At 31.1% G+C, this 19,701-nt stretch overlaps 2 protein-coding genes and 1 long non-coding RNA gene across 12 annotated transcripts in view; 2 read left to right on the forward strand and 1 right to left on the reverse strand.

Moving 5' to 3' along the window:
• LOC122719176 (protein expanded-like) overlaps window positions 1-19,701 on the reverse strand; it is an 84,438-nt gene that overhangs the window by 44,184 nt on the left and 20,553 nt on the right. Inside the window, exon 2 of the mRNA XM_043944778.1 lies at window positions 16,173-16,224. The gene's annotated coding sequence lies outside the window, so the exon portion shown is untranslated. The remainder of the gene's footprint in view (window positions 1-16,172; window positions 16,225-19,701) is intronic.
• On the forward strand, window positions 31-10,845 carry LOC122719179 (putative sodium-dependent multivitamin transporter). 8 transcript variants are annotated; one of them, XM_043944791.1, is made up of 11 exons: window positions 31-138; window positions 698-915; window positions 1,365-2,754; window positions 3,458-3,534; window positions 3,624-3,977; window positions 4,391-4,612; window positions 4,741-5,081; window positions 5,992-6,111; window positions 7,032-7,346; window positions 7,918-8,283; window positions 9,096-10,845. In XM_043944791.1, exons 5-11 carry the CDS (start codon window positions 3,867-3,869, stop codon window positions 9,343-9,345), a joined length of 1,725 nt encoding a protein of 574 aa, XP_043800726.1. In that variant the 5' UTR covers window positions 31-138; window positions 698-915; window positions 1,365-2,754; window positions 3,458-3,534; window positions 3,624-3,866; the 3' UTR covers window positions 9,346-10,845. The 8 variants fall into 8 exon arrangements, with proteins under 8 accessions (XP_043800726.1, XP_043800728.1, XP_043800723.1 ...); XM_043944793.1 differs by having other exon boundaries at window positions 1,365-1,586; XM_043944788.1 differs by having other exon boundaries at window positions 698-919; window positions 3,458-3,977.
• Window positions 13,522-18,357, forward strand: LOC122719180. 3 transcript variants are annotated; one of them, XR_006347529.1, is made up of 4 exons: window positions 13,522-14,177; window positions 14,709-14,971; window positions 15,352-16,506; window positions 16,590-18,357. It is a non-coding gene; the product is annotated as an uncharacterized LOC122719180 (long non-coding RNA). The 3 variants fall into 3 exon arrangements; XR_006347530.1 differs by having other exon boundaries at window positions 15,352-15,653; window positions 15,714-18,357; XR_006347528.1 differs by having other exon boundaries at window positions 15,352-18,357.

The raw sequence follows: 19,701 nt of genomic DNA on the forward strand, positions 1-19,701 counted from the left end.
AAAATACTGCCGTGGAATGAATATTTGCCGAAATGGTTGCACGTTCTCTTCACTAGACGCAATGATAATGCAATCTATCTTCCGCGCTGATTTGTATGTTAAAATCACCCGAGGATTATTGCCAACTTCTTAAAGACTGTAACGTAAAAACATTTGATGCATGTTTATGTGTACATAGGTTAAGGACTACAATTTTAAAATACTACTTAACTGGCATTGTTTTTAAATGAGATTATTTATATAGGAGTCTTTTAAATGAAAATTTAATTTATTATTATAATAAAAATTATAATAAGTATTTATAATTTAATTTCGTCAATAATGATTGAAATATTTGCGATTCAACATGATCAAATTAATTGTATTAGTCTACTAGTTGCACTAATGGAATCAAACCTAACCTCTTCGAATATCCAATTAATTTAACTAAATTGACTTTTTTAAAATTAGAACAAAAATTAAATTAGAATTGACTAAATTAGACTATGTTATTTGAATTGATATAGAAAATGAGATTATATAAATGTTTACATATTTATTTCTTGAAAATCAAAAACAATCAATATTATAAGTATATTCATACATATTTTTGCTGACGAATAAATGCTGATACAATTAAATATTAGTATAAATAATCATAGTAGCTAGTAATATTAAATTAATATATTTAAATAATTATTAAATATGTTTTATATAGTAAAACTGGAATAAAAATTGTATATCAATGTCATTTCGATACAAGACCAAAAAGATGCAACCTGTTTCATGGCTTGGGCAACAATAGCCTATCGGACTTCGTGTAATTGTTTAGCATCTTGCCAGTAACGCGTACGTTCTACACACATTAACGCATTACACGAGCAGCTCGTGACGAGGAGCTGGCGCTAACAGGCACCACCGTAGAATCGCTAATGTGTAGGTAAATTGTTTAGTCGAACAAACAAGTTTGCTCACCGACTGAATTGAACGCGATATCTCGAATTACTTTTTCTCTCTAAAAGCATAATTATCAATTTAATTAACTTAGAATTGCCTATCATTTCTATCTTACAATGTATCATTAAAATAATCTTACTAATAGTTGAATCGAGAAAATGTTAAAAGTTAATTATATATTTAATCAAGTGTTTTTTATAAATTTATTGTTTCATTTTTAATCTTTCATTTAGATATATTTTTGGAAAAAGAATTATTTTCTAATCTATTTCTAATTTCTAATTTTAATCATAAAATATCATAAATCATTAGAATATCTTCCATCATTTTAGAATATTTATTTATGTATTTAATATAAAAATATTTAAAAAATATAATTTACAAAAAATTTTATTATATTTCTAAAAAAAAATAATATTTTTTTACAGACGTTGATACATTCCATCGAACTATATAAATCTATAGATATATAGATCTATTTAGATGGATGAACACATTTTATATATATATACAGACTGTTTCTTTCTCCTTCCAACATGTGCATATTCTAATGCGAATAGGGAAGCGAGATCACGAAGAAGAAGAAGACCCATAGGTTACCGCGGAATTTATTTCGACGATAATCGTAAGAGACACCCGCGCTCTCTCAGGTAGGATACGAGAACGCGGAAGTGCGTACGTGCACGTTCAACGCGTAGGTTTGTATAGCCGCGAACGTGCATAAACCGTAGCTCCGTAAGAAGCGCTTGTCGTGCAAACAACGCGTTCTATGATAGTACGCAGGAAACGCTTGTCGCCAGTACCGTAAACACTGTCACAAACCTATACGAGATCCGATATCTATGGTCTTTCACTTAATATTTGATGTATACTTTATAACTGTAATCTTTATAATGTAACTGTGCGTTTATAGTTAGAAACTTTTCGTACACCTTCACTTTGTGCAAAAGTTCTATAACGGGACGATATACCTATTAGAGGATATTGAAAAAAAAAAGATCTCATCAAAAAGTTTAATATATTGATTAATAAAAGAATAGAAGTATCTTATTGATTTGTAACTTCAAAATAGAAATTGATTCAATTTAAAAAAGATTTTTATTTGAATTTTATATAGTTCTAATTTAAAAAATTGCAAAATAATCAAAATTATGTGTGATATCATCGATAATTATACATGCTTTGAAATTGATAACGATGAGTAAAATGATATCAGAGATGAAACTCGTATAAAAATTAAGTTATAAGAGCATAATATTTGAATGCACAAGAATATGAACTTATTAACAAAATTCTAAAATGAAAGATTAATAATAATATATATGATTTAGTTTTCATTAAAATATTTTTTTCCTGTATATAGAATTTGGTTAATCTAATGATAATTATTTTATTAATATTCATTTTTTTATAAATATTAGATTTTTTTCTAAAAATTCTACTTTTTAATGAAATGTTGTTGAAATGTGTAGACATCATTGGCTGTTTTAATAGTAGTCACGCGATGCATTATAATTGACAAGTGTTATTGTTTATATAGTACTTCTTAAATGTGTATAATTAAAGAACTGAAATTGAATGATAAAAATTTTTTGTTTTTTAACTTATCATACTTATCATTCTTATCTGCCACTTAATCCTAAATACTCAAACTCTTTCTTGTAATATTTAGTCGTTCTGGAACTTTAATACGAGTTTCACATCCCAGATAAAATTATAACTTAAGGAGTTTTTTAGTGATAGTAAGAAACATGACATTTCATATGAAATCAAAAATAACATTTGCATTCGTAAAAAATAATATAAACGTTTATACTGGTAAGGATTTAGCTTTATTTCAGTGTTGGTATTTCTTTAATCGTAACAATTGAAACAATTATTAATATATCTCTGTTAGTTACTATCACGACGTCCATCAGTATATACAATTGTCGCGTACAATATTTAAAATGTTCGTTTCCTTGCGTGATTTTGTTACAGTGATAGTTTTTTAAATAGATAAATAAAAAATGAAATAAGTGATCAGATGTTTAATATATATTTAGTGTTTTCTTTATAATTAAAATTATAAAGAAAATCTATAAATTTTGACTTAAGTTATACTATAAATTTATATTTTAAGTCATCACTTACATTAAAAATATAAATATATACAAAATAAAATGCAATTACCAATATAAGTGAATTGTATATATATACAAAAGTTGATGTGAGTATCACTATTTGAGTATTATCTAATCTTTAAATTCACTTATCTTAAACATCTTTATTAAAAAATAATATTCTTTATTTTTACATATATAAAATTATCAAAACTTGTGATTAACAATTACAAAAGAATCATTTGAAAATTAAATATCCTTTATTCAAATATCACTGCATCAATAATAGTACCATCTTACTATTACATTATCAACTTATATTTATGACAAATATATCAATTCCTATTTTTCACATTAAAACTATAATCACATAATCACAGAAACTATAATCACATAAGGAAATAAAAATCTAATTACAGGTGATGATTAAAATCAACAGAGATGTATGGACATAAATGCTTATTTATCACAAGTGATGTTTACAAACGAAGAACAAGTAGAAATCAAATTTCACAATGAACTTAACGATTCTCAAAATTCAAAAAGAAAACATTCAATTATAACTAGACTTATTAATTCTAACAGAATACGATAAAAAAAAGAAAGGGAAAAAGAATGCTAATATAATTCGCCAGACAGATGGTTGTTTGAATCATTACGTAAATGGCATCAATGTTAAATGTGTTGAAGCCAACAATGATTAAAGAGGCAACGTTTGTCGACTAAGCGATACATTAAATAAATAAACTGCCGCGATCGAGTACGATCGCGGCCAAGCACTAGTGTGCCTGTCGAATTCAGCCTGACAATATCGTTTAAAAGTGGAACATGGCTAACCTGGTAGCTGCAGATTATGCGGTAATCATAATAACGATGATCATTAGTTCAGGAATTGGTGTATATTACTGGCTTAGCGGAGGAAAACAGAAATCGATGGAGGTAAGTCAATTTAAATAATTCTTTCTTTTTTTTTTTAGAAATAATATAGAATATATATTCAATGAAAGAATTAAAATGATAAAGATTTCATCTTTTTTTGATTTTGTACAATATTTTTTCCAATTGTAAAGATCTCAAAGAAAGAAAAATCCATACATCTCTTTTGGGATATTCGAGACAAAATTTTACTCTTATAGAGATTTTTGAATTATAAAAATCTATCTCTACTAAATATATATATATCACTTCAAAACGGTCGAATATCTTTATAAGATGCTTAAACGAATGAATTCAATATTAAAATTTACTAATAAATAAATTTCTACTAAAAATTAATCGACAAAAAAGAAATAAAAGATGAAAGTATTATATAGCCCAATAATTTCATGTAATTTCGACATGGTTCACAACAGGAATATTTCATGGCAGACAGATCGATGCAAATGTTACCGGTCGCGATAGGCTTAACGGTTTCGTATATATCCGCGGTCAGTTTGCTAGGAGTGAGTTCAGAAAATTATGTTTATGGTACCCAATACGCTGTGATCAATATTTCTTATGGACTTGCTACACCATTCGTTGTTTACTTGTACATGCCGGTGTTCTTTAAGATTGGAAAAGCCAGCGCCTTCGAGGTAAGTGAGTTACGAGGCAATGCTCACTTCACATGTTAATCGATAAAAGAAAAAAAAAAAATATTTAATATTAATTGAAAGTAAAAAAATAATCGATGAGAATTATTATATGCAAATATAACTTTCAGTACTTGCACAAACGTTTTGGAAAAGCGGCAAGAATGGCAGGAAGCTTCGCTTTCACACTTCAACTGCTTCTGTACAGCGGTGTAGTATTGTACGCACCGGCACTTGCCCTGGAAGCAACCACAGGTATCTCGACGACCGCAAGTGTAATCGGCATAGGATTGGTCTGCACGTTTTATTCGACCATCGGCGGTATCAAGGCGGTTCTCATTACCGATGTATTTCAGAGTCTGTTGATGCTGATAGCTATTATCTTGGTAATCATCACCGCAGCCATGAACGTCGGAGGCCTTGACAAAATTTGGGAGATTGCCCGACAAGGATCACGGATAGAATTTGACAGGTGAACGTTTATTTTCTTGGAAAAAAAGAAAAAAATCCAATCACGATCGCATTAACCATTAAAGTAGGTTTCACGATATAACTAAGTCAGAGTAATTTGGTCAAAGGTCAAATTTTACATAAGGATCCGGAACCTTAAAATCTACATGAAATATACATTAACTTTGAACCAGAAAGATTATTCCAGCTAAATGTGACGATGTAATTGCGTCAATCGATGCCGCTCTCTAATGATGTACTTTATGACCCTATTATATCGTGAAGACTACCAATACTAATGTCATTAATGAATGGATAAAAGAAAAGTAATTTGAATAGTAATCAAATGTAACGGAAATAACTATTAGGGTTTTCTGATTTTATGATTTTCTAAATATAAGTATTATTATTTTCGTTAATAAATGCCATGTGAGGAATTAAATCAAATATATTCGGTTTTTTAATACTATTTTCTTTCATCCATGTATATTCTTGTAGAATATAATATAAGTTATTAAAGAAATAGAGCAACTCTAGTTCTATCACTTCTCCAGAAGAAACTATTCTACTGATCAATATTACTGTCAATTTTCGTTATTAAATAAATATTAAAAACTCTGAATTTATCATTTAAATTCTCGATTTATCATTGATTAGTACATTTTACGATATTATTATGTTTTATGTATTGTTTAGGGCATCGAAGCAATCAGAGCATGGTTCTTTAACTATCATTATAATATAAACCGTTACGTTGTATAACACGAGTAATAGTGTGCTAGCAACTACTTAAATTTTCTCTTTGGTATTATATTGTAAATTGCCATGAGCAGTTAACACACTTTCAAATATCATGCCAGGCATGAAACGTTTATTTTACGAGGAATTCAGGCCCGATATCGATACTGACAATGGCATGTGCATTCATTCAGCATTTCAATGGACCCAACTGTGCGACACACCTGGTGGAGCTTGACATTTGGCGGTTTCTTCACCTACCTCTCCTTGTACGGAACCAACCAAGTTCAAGTTCAGAGAATGTTAACCATCAAGTGAGTATACGCTGACTTTCTACACGATACATACGTATCCCGTGATATCACGAATTATATATATCCACACATTTCATAATTAACTAACATCTTGCTGACACGTTTCCAAATATTAAAAAAAACATCAAGAATTTCATCTCGGCGTTTATGAATTTGAAATAACGCAGATTGGTTTAAAAAAATTATTCCTAAAAGAAAAAAAGAAAATACGAATTAAAATATATAACTTTTTACGTCATTAATTAATGGTTGTAGAAAACCATACATAATTTAATAATTATTTTAGATAAATCTAGTATGAAAATTATTTCGATAAGAAGTTCGTATAAAAAAATTTATGAAAAATTAATGCCAAACGTATTAATTTTCTTTAATACGTGTACAAGTGCATAAATATATCATAACCAATGTTATTAATCATGTAATCTAAAAAAAGAAAACCAGATTACTCTTATTTAAATTTAATCATGTTCAAGTATCTTCAACCTACTGTTCCACTAATCCATTTTATAGTAGCAAAAACATTGCTAAAACGAGCAAATAGGCATGCACCGATCGTGGAATCGGCCAATCTTTCTTCCCCAGGTCTTGAATCGTAAATCAACGTTCGATAAATCGACGACGATACGGAGCCACCAGCATTCGAATGAAATTTCTCTAGATGGCTCGAATATTGCGTATCCCGATCCCGCGGCATTGTATTCATCTCGAGGCGCATTATCGTGATTCTCTTCTTCGTAGCGTGACGACAGAGAGACGGAGGAATTTTCCTCCGGACTTTATCTCAGCCACGCATCTCGCATGCATACCGCCGGTAGCGATCGTTCGATAAATCGTTCCTCGTCCGCCACGGCTGCCGATTCGACTTTAATAATAATCGTCTGTAAAATCATCTCCCTCGACTTTCATGCTTTTCACAGAAACGTGAAACACGCGCAATCTGCCATTTGGATAAGCTGGCCATTATCCTCCCTCATGTCCTTGGGCCTCTGTTTCACTGGATTGGCGATATACACCCGGTATCGTAACTGCGACCCCCTCGAGAGCGGAAGGATCGGATCCTACGATCAATTAATGCCGCTTTATGTGATGGACATGCTTTCCGCGTATCCAGGTGTGCCCGGCCTTTTTATAGCAGGCATCTTCAGCGCTGGACTTAGCACTATCTCTGCCACGGTGAATTCCTTGGCCGCCGTTATACTGGAAGATTTTATCAAACCCATATGTCGTCTTTGGTGAGCCTCGTAGAATTTAATAAATATTTCGTCAAGCAATGTGTCATTATGTATTTTAGATTTCTAATATTATTGTACGGTGACCAAGGGGAAATTCTTTGGTTCGATTAGTTTAAACTTTTAATTATCTTGGATGATACTCTCGAGAAAAAATTTGAATAGAAAATACTGAAATTGAGAATCCTGCAACGAAAGAAATAGAGAATAAGGAATAAAGAATATTACTTATAATATAAAAATGGATCCTTCTTGCTGTAGAATTTACAATTATATGTATTTAAAAGATTTTTAATGATAATATTACGATTTATATTCAAATATTTTACAAATATCATTAATTGTAATAATTGTTATGATAGAATTTTTATTAATATGAAATTTGATATCATTATACAGACGAATTTATTAACATAACCTATAATTTGTAACTTGTTAAGCTTTGCGAAAAGAAACTTTATAAATCTGTATAATTAGAATATCTACCATTGGTTATTTCATTTTATACATATCAATTAATTATTTAAATGCATAAGATTTATATAATCAACTAATATAATTAATATTATTTCAGGAATAAAGAGATTACCGCAACGGGTTCAATCATCATCAGCAAGATTCTGGCCGTTATAGTCGGTATTAGTTGTATAGGATTGGCATTTATGGGACATTTTCTTGGTGGACTTCTTCAGGCAGCTCTGACGATTTTTGGTGTGGTGGGCGGTCCTGTGTTCGGCATGTTCACTTTAGGCATGTTTACAAGATTGGGAAATCAGAGAGGAGCGATCGTCGGTCTACTAACTAGCCTCGTTTTCTCCCTGTGGATCGGTTTCGGTCAGCCAAAACCACCAATCCCGAACAAGGTGGATATCACGTCTAACTGTAGCAATGCCACGCATTATGATTACGAGGAATCGTCGAATTTGCATTTTGAATACCAGTAAGGAATTCGCCTGCTATTTATTGACCATGCATATTTTCAGTCTCTGTTCACGCACATTCTCTGATACACGCAACTGTTTTTTAGTTTTTATCATTGGAAATCTTCTTTGACGTTTAGTCGATGAGAAATAGCATTTAGAAAGTCGTATATATTGTTTTTATAGTGATATAATATTGTAAGAATTATTAATATCAATTTTTTGATAACATAAGTTTATTTTTTTTATTTATATGATATTTTTAATATATAATCTATTTTTTTTTACAAAAAGTTAATATTTATTTATTTGTTACTATTATTATATTTAAATATTTTATTGATAAATTATTTCCTGATTATTTTTAAAAACATAATTCATTATATAAAAAAATCTATATATATTATATACGATTGTTATTGTTCAATAATTTAGTAATTTATTTTAATTTAATAATTATTAATATTAAAGTAATGATTCTCAAAAAATGAATAACGGTTTTAAGATAAATTTTAATATGAAAAAGAATTATTCGATTATCCTAACGATTATCCAAACATATATACAATAAAAAAAGTAAATATACAATAACAACAAGTAAATATACAATAAAAAATATATATATATAAATAAATATATATTTTCCAAATCACAATTATGTTTTAAAAAAAATGATATTATATTCTTACATATATTACATACACATCTATTATATCAAAGCATTGCTAATGCTTTCCTTAATCATAAAATTAATACTTGTTCTACGTAGTACAATTTAACATAATTGGTTTCTAAGAGGCAATAAATTACATATGCGGTTTTTCTGTTACAGGCAAAGTAACAATGACTCATACTTCTACCTGTATCGCATTTCATATATGTGGTACTGTCCCTTGGGAAGTGTCTTAAGTTTCGGAGTAGGTTGGATTTTCAGTTGGATTTCAAATCTAATTCTAAATGAAGAACCGCAGGATATAGATCCTGATCTCTTCACGCCGATTTTAGCATCGAAATTACATAAAAAACGATTAAAAAATTCAAACGAATATCACAGTACGGTAATATTGGATACGATTTCTTGATATTAATTAATTAATTCGTGTCATGAGTGATATAATAAGTATGCTACGAAGGAATTTTTTATACTCATACATAATTTTAAAATAATGAACATTTAAATTATCTCTTAACGATTAACAAATTACAATTCTATTATGCAATTTTCAAAACGTTGGTTCTCGTAGTATTATTTCATCATCGCATGATTTCCAACATCACCATCACCATATTTTTAACGTCCAATCGTAAAAGGAAACAGACCTAACCTATCAATCGTTTATTTACAACGGTTAGACGCGCCACTCGAAGAATTCTCGTAATTGGCCTTAACCTAAAAACAAGCGGAGCAGAGTCCAAATCCGTTGAACAAGACACGTGTCGCGTAAACCAACCAGAACGACGTTTACACTGAGCAACTCTGTTATTAAAATAAAAAAAGTAATAAAAAAATAAGAGGAAAAAAATTGTAATCGAAGATCTCTCGAGAAATACGATTCGACGAAATCGTGGCCGATATTACGCGTAACTTGCTTTCCTTTCGGAATTCCGATTATCGCCACGAGGCGGCCAACCTCTTCTCCTCCTCTGCAACGAGGAGCAGACGTAAACACCGCGCGAACCACGGGTGTGCTGAACGTTTACCGAAACGTTCGCAAATCACGATGGAATGCCGTCAGACTGGTGTTCCCGTGCGCGGCACACGGTGACATACAGAACGAAGCAACGACCCGTGCACTGTGCAGCGCTTACGTAAGGAAATAACGCGGTACGGAGAGACCGAGTGGACCACCTCGAGCTTTGTTTCGACTACTAAAGCCACGTATTCACCGGTCACGTAGAATGCTTGCAAATGTTTGTGAGCTTTTTGAAATGTTAATAGCAGGCAATCCGTGACAAACATTTGTCAAGCACTTCCACTAAACAAATGTTAGCAAACAAGGGCTTGTTTATGAGCACTTGTCGTTGATGCATTGATAGGGCCAGTTCTTAAAGACAGTAGTCGTTCGTTTACGTTAAACGTGTAGGAATCGACATGGAAACACTTCGTAAATGTTAGCGTGTGGTTTACTTAATGATTAAAATTCTGCACATTTTTATTGATCAATCGAGAAACTCGGGAATGTGAATAGATACGCAGTTAAAGAAATTGAGCCTGAACGCGCGACTGTCACTGTTTTGAATATTTGCGGTATTCGAATTTCGTTGAACTTTTGTTGAAACGGAGTCTTTATGGTCGCCGCCATCCATGTTGAGCAACCACTACTGTCTTTCGTCCAACCGTGTAATTACATTGCGCAATTCGCGCATCTCTCATATGCTTTGCTTGTTCACCACTAATTTAACGTGGAACATTGAGAGAATTATGTAAGAACAGTGAACTGTAAAGATTTTGAAGTGGAAAGTTACACAAAATAATGAGAACATTGTAAATGATTATTAATTATAAATTGAACTAAAAAATATTACATGTATGATAACATATATGATATACATACAAAAAATATATACAATAAATGAATTAATTTTTTTTTAAATCATTAGAATATCTATATTGAAGAAATTAATCTATTAACTAAATGCGTACTTAATATAATGAAATAATATAATTTATTTTTTGTTTAAAATATATAAAAATTTAATAAATCTTTTTAATGTGTTTTCTAAAAGAAAAAAATATCACAAAATATGTCAAAGTTTGATTAAAAAACACCATAATCGATCATGATTTTTATTTATTATTAATGTTACATAAATAAATTTTGTATTCAACATACAAATAATGTATAAATAATTAATTTTATCCCTTTTTAAATTAATACTTTAAAAATCAAAAGATTAAATATCATTATTATATTTTTAATTAAATTATATATTATAAAAAGATTTATAGCTATAGATAATGAAATTCATTTCTGAATTTATTTAAACATTTAAAATAATTACAAATAATAGGATCCTAAATCAATTATCCTTAAGTAATATTTAATATTTAAATATATATTTAATGTAACCATAGTATGAATATGCGGCAAATATTAATCGAATCAACAATCGAGGCAACCACTATTATTTTATGGAATCTATGCTTTGCACTGTTATCATCCAGTAAGCAGCGATAATCTATCTATATATTGGGCTTTTAAATGAAGAAACGACTAGTATTTTCTGTCATAAAGTTAGAAATTTCCGCTAATTGAGCTCATAAGGAATGCAGTTAATTTTTTTTTTGTTTCTTCCCCTTTCTTCTCTCGCCTTCTCGAAGCTTAGATAAGTACTCTAAAAAACAGAACTATTCTAGGAAAAATTAAGATAAGCATATCAGTTGAAAAAGCTATTGAGAATCGTAAAATTACAACTATTATCCACAATATTCATAGTAACAGCGTATTATATTTGCATTCGAAATTTTTTCTTTTTTATTTTATTTGTACAGAAAATAAGATATTTTTTATATTACAATAATATAAAATTTTTTTCGAGAAAATTAAAATTAAAATTTCAAAATTTGTTTAATGTGCATATTTTTCTATTAGATAATATTTCATCATTTATTTGCCATAATTGTTACATCTTCAAATAGATAGAAAAGAAGAAAGAAAAAAAATAGAAGATATGGTACAAATGTATTTTCTTTTGTAACTCAAATAATTTTTCTCTTAAATTAAAAATTTTGTGATTTATACTATTTTTTGCTTCAAATGCTTCAAATAAGAACTGATTCAACTGAAGTATTCTATTGACAATACAGAATTATGAACATATTAAACTATTCATAATTATTCAAACAAATTCAGAAGTCATGAATGTCATTATTGGGTGATTATAACTTAATGAATTACAATTATAATCACACAAACGACAAATAGCAGTTAATCAGAATCTAATAGTCATCCGTATTAATGATAATACACAAGACATTTATACGTCCTTTGTAATATAATCAGGATGCTGTATAAAAAATTATTGTGTGAATAATTATGAATAGTATGAATAATTACATAGCTATGTATGTGGCAATAGACGAACAATAGAGCCGCGATACTTTTTTTCACAGAAGAATTCCGAGGAGCATGTAACGCCGCGGATGTGACTTGTCTAATGTTCCCTGTAATTAAACAAAATAATCGAGTCGCGGAGTTGCACCGTGGTCTTGCCGCGTTCTCATTATAATGCCGTGCATTCCTCAGACGAAACGAGTCTTTCTCTCAGCACGTACACCGTCTACGTGGAATACGGAATACACGAATGATGAATTATACGCGAATTCGCGCTTCGTATTACGTTCCTGTTCGCGCACTACCGTTCCATTTTAATTATTATTACTTGTAACCATCGGTGAGTTGTGCGTTTTAATTATTTCAATTATCGGGTTTTAATGCAGTGTATATATGGTTCGAACAAAAAAACACAAAAAACTATCGTTATTAAAAGAAGCCAACGATGTGTTACCAGATATAAAAGAAGAGAAGATAGAAGAGAAACGATAGAACGAAAATTTCAAAGAAATATGAGACATATAAGGAAACTTTCGAATTTTGATTACACAAACGCATTCCTAATAATGTTAGAAATATTTTCTTGTGATTGTTTTATTATTTGAGAGAATTAAACGATCATTAGAGATTTAAATATAATATGTAAATATTTTTTTTTGTTCACACAAATAAGTTACATATGAAATAATAATTATATCATTTCTTTTTTATAAAAGCATTTATAAATAATTTATGTAAAAGGTATATAATTAAAGTATTGATGCAGTATTAATCTTATAAAAAACATCGGAATATATTCTACTGTCATGGTCGTCTAGAACAGCATCTAAACTCTAAATGTTTTATCTAATTTAATATTGAATATACCTTTATATTCCTTAATTCAAACAATATTAATATGTTTAATGTATAATATATTTAAAATACTAAAATAAAATTCATTTAATAATATTCTATCTAAAATAGTAGAAATATTTTAATTATTTCAAAGAATTATATTCTGGAAAAATTTCAATTACACATTCCATGAATTCCAAGAATAAAAGATTAATTAAAGTTAGTTATTTTTTCGAAAAAAAAAATAAAAAGATAAATCACTCAAATTTTACATAAATAAATTCACAAAATATAAAAATGTGACATATAATACAAATATAACAAGTTCTATCTTTTCTACGTATAAAAATAACATCGAATATTAATTACAATGAAGACATATTATATAATCATCTTTTTATTTCAAGTTGTCAAGATAAATTTCTTAATTATAATATACCTCATTGATATCCTGATCGTATCGTTAAACACTAGTTGGCGACTGTAACCACATTATACAGAAATCTTTTATAGCTATGGTGTAAACGTGGGTGATAGCCACTGGGCATATTTTCGACCTCGCCAGAACTCGTACATAGTTTCGAACAACATACAGTCGTTTCGTTTCCTCATACCATACATACAAACCATAACATACCTAACAAACAACGTAGTATAATGTACATAACACCATTAAAATAAACTTCGTACTTGTTTATTCACGCGCGCGCGTTAACTAAGGAACGTGTAGTTTGTGCGCAGTTTTGTGCGCAGTTTTATTTCGTGCGCATGCTCATGCGCACGCGCTTTTAATGTATTTTCTTTTACAATACATCGAATCGGAAGATGGACAGTATTCTTTGCAAAATTTATGCTGAACCGTATTTTTTGTCAACGATGAGATAAACACATATATTTATACATATATGCATTTTTCGCATGTGCATACACGTGACAATTTGCTTATTTGAAATTTACTCCTGTACTTTGAATGGTTGAAACCTAGTTTTTATGGTTTACGAGCCTCAATCTGTGTTTTTTATGTAAGTTATAATGTTACGATAAATTTACAAATATTGAATAATCGATAAAAATAAATTTATTTTATTGACGTAGATTATAGACCTATACCTATCTATTAGTTGAATTTTTGAAATTTGTTTTATTCGATGTATATATATATCGTCATTAATACGATTATATGTATACAATAAATTTAAACATAATAATAGTAAATTATTAATATATTTTACAAAAATATAAAATATCTTAATTATAAGATATTTTTTAAAGTAAATTATTAAATATGAGCCAAAATTAGGATAAAATAAGACTGATGATATTATTTGGAGGTTATATTTGGAGGTTATAATAAGAGTTTGTTAATATTAAGTCATTCAACTATATTATTAATTAGTTGTTAATTAGTTTCTTATTAATGCCAGTTCATTCAATTAATTTAAAAATAAGTGACCCAGATATCATCGAATAAATGTATGTACGCATATGTATATTATATACTTCTAACGACTCCTCCTTATATGATTATCAAATAATGAACACGGTTATTATAGGTGATATTAGCATAACAATGAAGTAATAAAGTAAATCAACCTGTGGTAATTGCTATATAGAGCAAGTAATATTATGGAAGATTCATAAATATGCACAACAGGGGTTCCCATGATTATTCTTAATATACGATGATAATGATTATAGCAATGAAACACTAAAGTTCATTGTACAATGTTACAGAAAAAAAAAAAAAAAGAATGAGCAAGAGCAAAAAAAATTACTTCAGCTTGAGAAACTATAAATCGAAACTATATAATTAATAGTAAGTGAAAATAATAAATTATATCTCTAGATTTTTCTATAAAAATGCTTATTTCTTCTCGAACAAATATAAAAAACTAAAAACTTGAAATATTCATGATGGACTTTCTCAATTATACATAATATACTTAAAAGACATCTTTAATTGCATAAATATCAGTTGCTCAATTTTGTACACGTCTACATTTTATATACGTGGAATTTACGAGCCAATTACGATGCATCTCGTGTATATAACTATGCGTGCAGATCGCGACTTCGTAATTGAAACTTAAACTTTACGCCGTATAATGGATGGAAACAAAGAAACAAAATGATCGGCGAAACTAACCATTTAACATCGGTAAAACTTGGCTGCTGTATCTTATGTTCTTATTATAGATACCATCGATCAAGCGGTACGGAACGATCACGCGAAAGTAAGAAATATCTTCCACCGTACAATTTTCCCCATCGACGAATGATGCAGGTTCGTTGATCTGAATTCGAATGAAGACGTGATTCATGTATTTCAATCATTCGATGCAACATTCTCTATATAGATAAAACCTGTTCGTTTGAAAATATATGCGTTTCTAGAGACTTTAAGGAATGTAAGTCTCATGTTAAAAACACGAAGGAATCGAATATGTTCAATGTATTTTTATTCAAACGATATTCTGTCATTTGATAAAGATAGACAAGTAAGTATCATTAAAGCGTGATTGATGTGTCATAGTAATACCATCTTGAATTATTATTAGTACGAGGAAGCGGGTATTTGAAAAAAAAAGTCTGAAGCAATTGTTGTGGATAGACTGATAAGTAAATACAGTTTATTATTGAAAGTTGATGCCAATCACTTTTTATGTTTGAACTATGTTAAAAATATTGATTAATTATTTTAACCAAATAATTCACTTTATTATATTTTTTAATCATATATCTTATACATTACCTTTGTTATTCTTATCTAAACAATTGTCATTTTAAGTTCATATCAAAATTTCCGATCAAATCTTGTAAGTATATCTAAATATGTATTTATTAATATTTTATTATGCGAAATTATTCAGATTTCCTTAAAGTAAAATTTGATTTGTTTTTTTCTTTTTTAACATTAAAATAATCAATCAATTCTTCGAATGTGACCGAGAACATGATTTACATAGATACATTCAAAGCCACATTCTTGCGCTTGAAATTCCACAAAGCAATCATACCTAGATTCTCCCGTTCTCCGAATCCTCCGCCTCCGGCTTCACACAGGTGCACCTGCAACAACACAAATAAGTCTTTAGATTATAGTATTCTACCTGTGCGAGCAGTTTGATTCCGCACCAAATACCAGGAATCGAACGTACACGAATGCGTCTATATGTATAGATGCAAAAGAATGATTTAAAAAAATTGAAAAGAATAAGTACTCGCATTCAAATAAGATGGATGCGGTAAGATTGTACAAAAGTACGTTGCTTTCCGCAACATTGAATTTTATCGTAATATCCCCAACGAAGAAGATGATAATTTTTCACGCGAATCGTGCTACGATCTTCCGTGAGTATAAAAAATTCTGCAAAATATCATCAAGAATTATTAGAAATAATAGGAGAAACGGCATACACAAATTCCCTTGATAGGTATATAAAGTTTCACCTATATGTAGAAAAATAAATTGGCGTGATATCGACATCATGAACGAAGAAGAACGCACTGCATATTTGCGTGTATGTGCATGTGCTCGCGCTTGTTCTCCCACTATCCACAATCTGAAAGGAGCGCGAACTCTCAATAAAACCGCTCTACTTCGACAAATCGCCTTAATTTCATCGTCAATAAGCCCGAGAAACCCGCACCAAGTATGCCGATCGTCGTCTCTATACACCGTGACTCTGTTACGCGACCGCTGTGCGTGCGCTTGTATGCGCGTATATACAACTTACATAGACGGAGGACACACACGCGCAGTATGGCATGCCGTTGGTGCAAGCCGCGTGAGCGAGTTTAACGAATCTGAAGCAGAGAGAGAAGAGAGTGAGGCGGGCGTCTCGGTCGAGTATTCCAGGTTAATTTTACCGAGCCCTAAGGAGCGCATGCGAAGGACCGGCGAAGGATAACGCTAGCGGGGCTCATCGGTTGGACGCTGCTCGAAGCGAACGAAGGACGCCCGCATTCCACGCCGCAACCTGGTATAATACGAGGAATTGGCCGAACAGAACAAGAGAGGGACAGAGAGGCTAAGAACGGGCTTTTTCTGCATCAGAGAAAGAAGACGAACGGATCACAAGCGAGACAAAGAGGAAGAGGAAGACGAAGAAAGACGATGAAAGAGAGAGAGAGACGTACACAGAAAAAGAGAAGGAATCACAGTGAAGCAACCAAGGAGAGGCAAGGAGTTGTGTCTGCATCATTCTTCTCTTTCTCCCTCTCTCTCTTTTCTCTTTCATCTGCTTTCCCCTCGTAATCATACTCCACCATTCCATTCCTTTATCTCCTTATTCGTTTCATTCTAGTTTCTCTATACGATACTTCTACATACTCTTCTTCATGTTCGTTAGTTTCTTCTTTATCTCTTACTCTTTATTACTCGTCTTTTTATCCATCTCTATCTCTCCTTCTCGCTCGTTCTCCACTTTCATCTTTTTCTTCGTCTCATCCTCGTCTTCTTGTTTCTTTGTCCTCGTTCTTCTTTCTTTGCCCATGTGTGTGTGTATGCGTGTGTATGGACTTGGTTGAACCGCGTGCCTCCAGCGGAAGTAAACCACCGTGCACACGCTGGTATCTCCACAAGAGCATTCTATACAGTTTCAGGCGGCGTTCTTCCTTCGTATGAGAGCGCGTAACTGGGATTCCTCGTTTTGCGAGCAGGCAGCTGCAACTGGGTAGCCGCACTGGAGTAGGTTATCGCCGTCGTGAGTCGTGGCTTTCACCACTTTGCCGGCCACGTCGCGTTCTCGCGCGCCGACAGTCACGATGACAAGAGAAACGGAAGGTTACACGGGCCCTCCATCGTTTCTTTCCCCCTGATTGCCCGTGATTTCGGATTAGATAAGCGGTGTGGAATTTCGATGCCTGCTGGGGCTTTAACACAACTCGCTTGCCTCGACCCGTGGAATTGTTATACCAATATTTTAAACTCTCGTAAAGCTTTCGTAAAATTTACATAAAAATATTTTACAAAATATTTGTTTTCCATATATGAATAATTATCTACTGGATAATTATTTCGTGGATCTATCTGACACTTTAAATCTGCGGAAAAATATAGATTGTTGAAAAAAGATGATTGAGAATGTGAAAGAATTTAATGATGTAAAGAGCAAAATAGATATTTCGTGATTAAAAATTTATAAATAAATTGGCCTCGACTTTCTTTTTTACTTTTTATACTTTTTATCCTCTTGTATCTTTGACATGGAAATAAAAGATCAATATATTCTAATTTTAATATCACAAAATATGCAGTAATATAATTTCATTTTCTTATTCCAATTTGTCGCAAAATTGATTTATTGAAAAATAAATATGATAAACGTAATATAGTATATATTAGAAATTTCTCAACGCTTCCTTCCTCGTAAGATTAAATTCAGTGCATATTTTTTACGATCGCTATAAAATTTCGTTTAATACGAAATTAATAACGAAGTTCGTAAGGGATAGATGAGGCAGCCGGATGGAGAAAGCTGAGGACAGTCGAATAGACGTGGAATGGAAGGTAGAGGCGTGTACGTCGTATTATTCGTAGCTGTCCAGTTAGGCAGAGGAGTCCCCTGATGGGATTATAATGTGAATATAATGGCGAGCTTCCGCGCTACGCAACCCTTTCATCTCCCACTCCTGCGGTATACCTTAACCTTCCTTCGAAAACCCTTCTTCGCTGTCTGAAAGTTTAATCGACTATTTCGACGATTTTCTGGAGCTTAAGTCGCCGCTGCGAAACGTTCAAGGAGGGAAGAGGGACAAAAAAAAAAAAAGAGAAGAAGAGAATGAAAGTGTGATGAGTTCTAGATAGTCAAACTGGTCAAACCTGCTTCCGTTGCTCAAAGGATACTAATGTTACAATTATGATTACAAAAATCTGTCGTATAGAAATCGAGGTTTAAAAAAGTACATTTTTAAAATATCCATATTTTTTTTATTGGAGAAAGGAAATAACATGAAACGAAATTATTCTTGATAATACTACTTATACTTGATAATACAAAATATTTTTAATATAGTTATCTTCTCGATTTTGGTCACAATTTATTTTTTATTTAATCATTAAAATATACTTCAAATTATTATTTCAATTAATTTTTAAATTATTAATTTAACATCGAATTAGTTCATTTTAAATGATAAAGCATTCGTCGATCGATAATAATCAATTTAATCGTATTTGAAGAAATTTTCGACATAAATCAGATTCAAAGAAAAGCGTATAAGTAGATCGCTATTATCGCGTAAGCAAAGAATGTTTGACGCACACGAGAATGAAAACTCGTCGATTACGCAATTTCTCTCGTGTTCGAGGCGACGATCACCTGCGGCGACTCTCGATACTTCCTTCTTTTTTCCATCGATCGACCCTATGACGTAATTCGAAACACACGTTTATTGGTATTTATAATATCCCGGCCGAGCGCCGGGGAATTTTAAATCGCAAATTACAAACCAAATTAAGAAATACGTCTTCGATCGCGTTTTATGTCCTGGCAAAGGAAACGGGACGGCCACGATAAATTATTCTCCACAAACTTGACACAT

Source organism: Apis laboriosa, unplaced genomic scaffold (assembly GCF_014066325.1).
Source record: "Apis laboriosa isolate Shangri-la unplaced genomic scaffold, ASM1406632v1 scaffold70_cov154, whole genome shotgun sequence".
Classification (NCBI taxonomy): Eukaryota; Metazoa; Arthropoda; class Insecta; order Hymenoptera; family Apidae; genus Apis; species Apis laboriosa.

Excerpts from the sequence above, each read along its gene's own strand:
- LOC122719179 (XM_043944788.1), top strand. The coding sequence starts at position 3,867 with ATGGCTAACCTGGTAGCTGCAGATTATGCGGTAATCATAATAACGATG. Across the intron at positions 4,613-4,740 it reads GAAAAGCCAGCGCCTTCGAG|TACTTGCACAAACGTTTTGG; the intron begins GTAAGTGAGTTA and ends TATAACTTTCAG. Across the intron at positions 6,112-7,031 it reads CAGAGAATGTTAACCATCAA|AAACGTGAAACACGCGCAAT; the intron begins GTGAGTATACGC and ends TGCTTTTCACAG.